Genomic DNA, 8,531 nt, shown 5'->3' with positions numbered 1-8,531 from the left:
CATCTATCATTTTTCCTAACCTGCTCCCTCCTCTCCCCCCATGTGTGTGTGAGATGTGTGTGTTTGTGACTGTGTATGATATACACATTTGTGTGATGCCAAAGAACAACTCCAAGTGCCCTGATCTGTCACTTTCCAACTTATGCCTGGAGCTTGGCTAGAATCCAGGCCAGACAAGATTCTAGTCTTTGCTATCTCTAGTGCTGAAGTTAGGCACACACACAGAGACCACCAGATATTTTTTTGTAATGATCCTGGATCTGAATTCCCATCACCTAGCAATACAGCAAATAATGCTCTTACCCCTAGCCATCCCTCTAGCCCCTTATATATAACTTCTTGGAAGAAGAAATGTGTCTCACATGGATGCCACATCCCCTGATATTACAAAGCAGGAGTTAGCAGAGCTAATGAAATGTACTTACATAAACTTAGGTTGATTTCTCAATGGATTAGTTTTATTTGAGCATAAAACAGAACAAAGCAAAAGTCTACTATTTTGACTATATTTGGAGAAGTGTTCAAACATTACCTTTGGACCACATGTTTTTCCAAAGAACTCACAGTGCACCAAAGTGTCGTGATTGAGATAAAAACCATTGTTCTTGACAAACTCTGTAATGCTGAAGTTTTGGTGATTTGTAACAAAATCTAAGGTCTCTGGAGGGCCAGTGTTGTTGGCACTGATTTCCTGAAGGCGGAGGACTTTGGAGATTATGTCCCATAAGAAGAAAATGATGCCAAACCTCGATACTGCTTCTGTTTGGAATCTATTAGTAGGGATGAAGGCATTGGTTACATTAATAAAACTTAATTTTCTACAAGAGAGAAACAGGACAAAACTAAATCAGTAAAGGGTTATATTTGTTAAGCAATTTCCATTGTGCATTGTGTTTAGATTTTTCTTTGCATGCCCATTCCTTGCATTCCCCAAAATGACAGTAATTATTTCATATTTTGATCCTATAAGCCCTGAAGTGAGCACCTCTCCTCTCTTCTCTTTGACTGGCAGCACAGAATGGAACATGTGATCCATTGTTGGTAGGGTTCCATGCCATGCAGCACATAGTTTACATGTCATCCTAGAATCTTCTTGTATTCCAGACTTTGTCATTGATTTCTTTGTAAAACTATTAAATTTGCTTAACTGATGTATAAAGGCAGAAATTAGATATTCATTAGAGGGATAAGTTATGAATATACTATATAGTGTTTATGCAAGTTGAGCATACTTGGATTACATGATTAATGCTCTCCAAACCTATACAAGGTACAGATGAAAGGTTTTCAGTTTTAATGCTTAATATGTAAGGATGCATATTGTGCAAATGTACTATAGCTTCATTATGCACTCATCAGCTGGAGGCCTTTGGATCACTCACTCCTGTCTGTTGATCACTAAGTGGTGCTCTAGTGATCGTTGTTGGCATGTACATACCCGGATGTGAATATTACCTTTCTTTTCTTTAAGTAACTAGTCAGTAGTCAGCTTTCTGGATGACAAGAAGTTCTATACTTAGTTTATTGAGTAAGTGCAGTCCTACTTTCACATAATTGTAACAATTTAACTCCCAACAGTGTGTAAACTTTACCCTTCTCCCATAGCCTCACAGATACTTGTTAGCAGTTATATTTTTAGAAATGGGTATTCTTGCATACAGGGAGTTGATAGCGCACGGTGGTCCTGACCTAGATATTATTTTCATTTATTTTTCCTTTGCAAGGGGAAGTTGTTTAATCAGAAAGTTCCACTGAACATGATTAAAACTTTTTATATATTTCCCAAATTTTATATCTCCAGATATTATCCCGATGGTGATAATAATTGTAATTGCATTTATGGTTTTATTTTGTTTAAATGTAAACTTTTGAGAAGCTTCATACATTTGCTATCTCCATGTATCACTCCTTCCATATCTGCTCCCTTTCCAACTCTTCCTGTATCTACTTCCCAAATTTACAAGCTATTCTTTAATTATTATTGCTGTGTATGTGTGTGTGTGTGTGCGCGCGTGTGTGCATGTGTGCGTGTGTGTGTGTGTGTGTGCGTGCGTGTGTGCATGTGTGCGTGTTTGTGTGTGCGCGTGTGTGTGCGTGTGTGCGTGTGTGTGTGTGTGTGTGCGTGTGTGTGTGTATGTGTGTGTGCGCGCGCGCGCGCGCGCGCGCGTGTGTGCGTGTGTGCGTGTGTGTTTGGGTGTGTGTAACCTACTGAGTCCACTCATCTTTATTTATAAAATGACTTTTTGTTTTAAATATTTTCTTTCTAGTATAAGCTATATTCAGTCTTTCCCCCAATGAGTGTGAAACAGATGCAAAATAAACATAACCCCTAAGGCAATATTATGTGACAACTCCAAACACGTCAAAAAGTACAGTGGTTGTCATGGTCATCATCTAGTATATGCTTATGTCTGATTGCAGCATCCCTGGTTCTCTCATGGCATCTCACTCTGAGACATTCCTGACATTCATTATGTCCTGATGCCTCACAGTCTCCCTTATATTGGTCTAAATAATTTCTGGAAACTATTTTTCAGGAGTTAGTAACTGATTTTCATGGGAAGCACAATTTTCACCCTGAATCAATGGCCACTCTGCAACCTTTGATATCCTATAAAGACTATGAGGCAAAGCCTCTCGTAGGATTCATTCCCATAGTCATTTGAAATTTACTGAACTAGTTCTCCAAAATTTAAAATTAGCCTTCCTGTGGATGTCATAAATGTAATGAATAGAATTATTAAATTTTCATATATTTTAAACAATTATTAAAATTATTCCATTTAAAATATTTTCATAAGCTATATGTATTACACTAATGAAGTTTGAGAGTTCACTGGTATTTTATCATATTAAATGATGTAAATAAATCCTAGTAGTATTAGAAACAAAGAAATAAAGTTTGTGTAAGATGTAATATTGTGCAGTGAGTTCATTTCAACATTAATGCACACTTTAAAATATTATTCTTTAAAAAAATGTTGTTAGTGGCTTGTGGTATAGGAGTGTGTGAATATATATATATATATACATATATATATATATACATATATATATATATACAGTCCCAGGGTTTGTTGTGAAGACCCCATGGGAGGAAAATGTCCTTTTCACTGCTGGCCAGTACAGTGACTAAGAATTTCCACAGTGGACTGCAGTCCAGACCTTGAGAGTAGCCGAGAGAACTCAGCTGAGTACAATGTTTTTCAGAGATCAGGGCCCTAACGCAACTGACAACAATACAGAGCTTTTGGTCTCTAGCTAATCTGCCTCTACCAAGACATCTGATCTCTAAACCACCAAACCACCAATCTTCATGTGCTGTGCATTAGCTCCCTTGTTAGTTCTTCCTCATCTCCTCCACTCTACATAGAGAACCTGTGTATAAAACTATTCTGGGTTTAATAATTATTCACATACTTAGGGATACTACCTATATCTTGCATATTTAAGTTGAGGAAACCAGATTATTTGACATCCACTTAAGCCTTGAGGTTAATGCTTACCAAGCATATTGCTGCACAAGGGACTGAGGGGAAGGAAAATGAATGGATGAACGAAAACATTAGCAAACTTCTCTACTTTTATCTTTGTACGCTAAGTTCAATTTAAAGAGGCCAGTGCTTTAAATACTGCATCAGAAAACCTTATGTTAATCATCCAAGTAAATTTATACTTAAATTAACTTTTAAAAATCATGATTAAAACAATAAAACTTGCACATACCTGTTCAAGTTACAGAATGTCACAGCTGGGAACTCAATTTTTTCCACATACTGAACTTCTATGGATGTTGTCGTTGGCCACGTGAAGTAATTGACCAAACGGCTGTAGATTTGCCACACCAAGAGTGAGACAGAGCCCAACACTACAGACAGCCAGATCACCTTCCGAAGCTTGTTCTGGTTCTGGGCAATATTATGTATCCCGTGAAAGGAAGTGGAGATGGCAAAGTCTTGATCGAACTTCTTCCGGTCAGTAGGAGATGGCAGTGGTCTCTTTGAGAGGTAAAGCTTTATCTTTCCTAAGAATCCTAGTGTCCACAAAATAGAAACAAACAAACAAACAAGCAAAGACATGTAAATGAGTTAGCGATTCATAAAATCTACAAGTCAAAAGTGACTGTACAGGTTACCTTTCTAACATGCAAATCATAACGGGCCCAGAATCATTTTGCAGTAGATGGATTATTCAGAAATCAGTAAAAGCACCCATGAGGTGAATCTACTGCTAATAAGCTAATGCCATCTAAAAACAGCGCTGGTTAGGAAAGAGATACTGGTAGCAGAAGCATATCTGTGTGTGTCGTTAAGTCCAACTTCGAATGAGTTGTTCGTGACAGCTCACAACTTTTAAAAACAGTCCTAGCTTTCAATTAGTCCTTCTCCGCAAGGAACCACACAGTTCCTTGAGTTGGCTTAGGCCTATTCTCCCAAGAGTCCTAAGTGAAGTAGTTCCATAGCTAATCTTTGTCTCCATGCTGTAACTTTTTGTGTCGGGATGGCTGTGCATTGTGTGCTTTGAACACAACTGTTTGATTGCTCTATTGGCTCTTCAGAATGTCAGGTTTGCAGTTTGATGACTTGATTAGCTTTCTACATGCTTAGAGAACAAACTGGTACTTTTGAAATTCCTAGTAAGCAATTAAATAATGATTATTGATATTGGTTGGTAAACATTGGTGAGAGTTTCACTAAAATATATTTGGTGATATATAAAACAGTCATCCAGAATTTCCCTTAGGTTACTATTCTTTTGATTTGGCAATAGAAGATGCAAAGCCCCTCTGTCAAGTTAATGGGATGAGAGCCATCTGCAGTTGCAGGCTTCAACTTCTGGTCTAGCTCTCCTCTCTCATGACCCAGGCAACTTCAGCCATGTTTGGATTCTCCTTCTGCTTCTTTTATTACCTGACAGCAGTAACATCTGCCTTATGGCTTTTTATGTTAAATAGCATAATGCTTGGAGAACGTCCAGTGTGTAACATAGACCAGTAGAAGTATTCAGTATTATTAAGTATTTTTACTTTTCTTGTAGTGATACAGGAAATCGTTAAATATTCAGAGGCTTAAGGAGTGATTTAAAGTTCCTGCTTCCAAAATGAGTTCTTGGACTCATTTAGATGACTAAATGGTTGTCTCCTATTGGGTAAAGGTGCTAGCTGTGCAAGCCTGATGACCTGAGTCACATCTTTGAAACCCACATAAAGAAGGGAGAGAACTACCTACATAGATTTGTCCTCTGCGCTCCACACATGTGCACTGGCACCAAGGCAGCCAGCACATATCTTATAAACAAACACACAAATACACACACACACACACACACACACACACACACACACACAAATAATACTAATAAAAATAACAACACAAATCTCAGAAACAAAAGAAATGAGACCTTTAGAAGCTTATAACTTCTCACAATCAAGTTATTTAAAAATTTTAATCCTTGTTTTAATTCAATAAATATCATTTTTGTCAGTTATGCACTATTAACATTCTCTCAAAAAAGCTCCAATCTTTTCTCATAATTATGTTTAGTTTAATACTTTACTAGTTTCTAGTCAACACTTTTGTCAGTTTGGAATAACTAATGATATAAAATGCGTTTATCAACATTTTCTAAAGTTTCCCATTTCATGCAATGCACATGAGCACTCACAAATACTGTTGCACTGTTAAAGCTATTACAAAGTATGTTATCATGTTTGTATCAATCTCACTGTTTGGAATTGTGCTATCATCTATAACAGCATTACTGAAAGTTTCTTTTAGTATCAGGTTAATCAGCACATATTTTAAAAATCTGTTAAAGTTTCAGATAAAATCAGAAGGCTTAAAAAATATTTCTTATCAAAATAAGCTTAGCTGTGTTCTATTCTTACTACTTGATCATTGCTCAGAAGCATTTGTGAAGGCTTTACCCTGATTAAAAAAACAGCTCAGTCCCTAGCAACTCTCACCTTTCCTACTGAAGGGACATGGGCTATTAGTGAGAAGAGTAATCTAGGAATAAGTCCCTGGCCAGACACAGGACAGCTGGCTGCAAACACTACCCAAACAATACATTCAGATGTCAACTCTTTTAATTAAAATATAAACATTGACAGTTGTGTTAACCTTACTGAAGCATTTCCTACTATTTGTTGGAAACTTAGTGGGGGTTTTTTGTTGAGTATTTCAAATTAAGAGAACCTACAGGGTGATATACGCCTGTCAGGAATCTCAGAACGGGCAGTGCAGACCCACCAGTCCACACAGCTGAGGCTTTGAACTTCCCTTACAGAAATATATTTCATCCGGTGAATAAACAAAAACATCTCATTATAAAGTTTGGTCATTATAGAAACACTTTAGGAACACTAGAAACAAAGAATAGAAACAAAGAAACAACAAAAGTTGATTTTAACATATATTAATATTTTAGTAGTATTTTGAGTCCTCATAAGTTATTCTTTTGCTACTAAAACTGTATTATTCATTTTAAAACTCATATTTGTTACTGTGAGCATAATACTGAGAAGCCAGTTTCCTGAGGATAAAACCTACCCCTGCTCTTTGCTTATTTCTGGCTTTTAGGAATGGCAGATGTTGCTGTTTAAAAATCTCCTACCTTTCTCCACACGCACTTTTGATTTCTCAGTATGTTCCATGTTTTGCTTTCAGTGATCCCAAGTCCTCTGGGTGTATCCAATTTTTCAATAACAATATTCATTTTGTGCCTTTTATATAAAATACAGCAATTAAAGTTGTAAAACGTGGGGGCAATTTAAATATTTGTGTTGCTATGTTAAGCCTCATGAAGCACTTAATCTGTAAATCAAAAAACATTGACAGAGTCAGCTATGGGCATTTATAGACTGGCAAGAGGCAATTATAGATTAAAACCCAGAAAGCATCAATGAAAACCCACTTTCTAGAAAAGAAAGAAGGAAAGAAAGAAAGTAAGTAAGAAAGAAAGAGAGAGAGAGAAAGGAATGAAGGAAGGAAAGGAGAGAGGGAGGGAGGGAGGAAAGGAGAAGCAAAGAAGAAAAGCTGTGACCTCACAGTGGCTTCAGATCACACCAGTAGATGCCCAGGTCTCTTCACATTTTACCTAACATTCAGCTTTATACAAATCAAATTGTGATTTTGTGTGTGTGGATGTGTACATTTATGTGTGTTTATATGTATGTGTGTTTGTGGGCATGAAGTATCTTTGTTTTGAAGTTTCTTTCATAAAAGAGATACAAAAATCAGCACAGTGACCAGTGGAAACAGAACAATAATAAAATTACAGAAGAAAAGATACTAACTAAAGAAGAAATGCTAATTAAAATAGTATAAATTTGCCAAATTCCAAAGGCCAGACTTTTCATAGTAACACCTTAGAGAATTTACCATTAATATTAATAAATGCTGATATGCATCCACATGTATAAATGCTGCCATCTGTTGACCAAGCACAGTAATTACATTTCTCCGCTAGGTCATGGTAATATTCCACAAGCATTTATTCCCTTCAACATTGGGCATCTATTGGGAAACTCTAATACCATAACTTGAAACTGGGCTTACATGGTTTGGTTTTGTCAAGAAGTCAGTTCCCGTAGTGACTGAATTAAATTTGAATTTCAACTTGTTTACATAGTTATGATTCCCTCTCCATTTTCCTTCACTTTCTTGTTTGAAATCAAGACCAAGGATTCCCCTCACAGATATACCTTGTTCTTTTGTCAGCCTGGCCTTTTCACTTTCTAAGATACACAATTAAAGTTAAATATAGATGCTCACACTTCCTTTCTCTGATGGTGACAACTGTTTGGAATAAGGGTATGCGACAGAAGACCGACTTGTAAGCCCGGCTTCCACGCCCTACCCCTCTTCTCAGTAAACACTAAAGAAAGCTACAGAATCGCCTAATGAAGCCAATCCCAGGAGAACTGAGAACGTTCTGAGTTATCATTATCTCCCTCGATGCTCTTGTAGCACCAACAGCGATCGATGACGTATTAATACTGACAAATAATAAAAGATTAAATAAAACATGCTGGACAGAAAAGCAGACAGCAAACCCAGCTGACCTTTCGCTTAGATTCTGGGCATGAGCGATCCTTGGAATCAATGAACACTGTCTAGAGGACTGTATTTACTCTGGCCCAGTCCCAGTTACAGAGATACAATTTATGTTAGCTATTTAGTTATTAAAGGATGATTTTGTTAATTCTACTTTTGACATAGTAACATTTTTTTCATTACATTCACATTTCCTGTTGTGAGTTTGGCAATGTGGCACAGGCTTCTGCTCAAATTAAGAAATTGTTTCACGAGCAAGTTAGGCACTCTGTCATTTGGCTCTTTGCAATTTTGATCTGAAGTAAAATTTTGTTTTATTTTCTCTCTGGGAGAGTGCATGTTCCTTCTTGCTCTTCTTCCTTCTTCCTTCCCCTTCTCTTCTTCCCCTTTCTCCTTGCTCCTCCTCCTTGTCCTCCTCTTCCCCTGCCTTCCTCTTTCCTTTTATATTCAGAACATGTGTATATATATATATAT

General features: G+C 37.0%; 1 protein-coding gene across 2 annotated transcripts in view; it reads right to left on the bottom strand.

Moving 5' to 3' along the window:
- The window catches only part of Asic5 (acid sensing ion channel subunit family member 5), a 22,914-nt gene extending 16,230 nt beyond the window's left edge, over positions 1-6,684 (bottom strand). The window contains exons 1-3 of one of the 2 annotated variants that reach the window (XM_031376035.1): positions 6,616-6,684; positions 3,727-4,033; positions 533-770 (exon numbers count right to left, since the gene is read on the bottom strand). In XM_031376035.1, coding sequence (XP_031231895.1) covers positions 533-770; positions 3,727-4,033; positions 6,616-6,655 — 585 coding nt within the window. In that variant the 5' untranslated portion in view covers positions 6,656-6,684. Of the gene's footprint in view, positions 1-532; positions 771-3,726; positions 4,147-6,615 lie in introns of those variants that run through there. The other variant, XM_031376034.1, reaches the window with a different exon arrangement.
- Positions 6,685-8,531: the final 1,847 nt, after the last annotated feature.

The sequence above is a fragment of the Mastomys coucha genome, unplaced genomic scaffold, assembly GCF_008632895.1.
Source record: "Mastomys coucha isolate ucsf_1 unplaced genomic scaffold, UCSF_Mcou_1 pScaffold16, whole genome shotgun sequence".
In the NCBI taxonomy this organism is placed as follows: domain Eukaryota; kingdom Metazoa; phylum Chordata; class Mammalia; order Rodentia; family Muridae; genus Mastomys; species Mastomys coucha.
The sequence above is the reverse complement of the archived record's forward strand: the minus strand, read 5'-3'. Positions and strand labels throughout refer to the sequence as shown.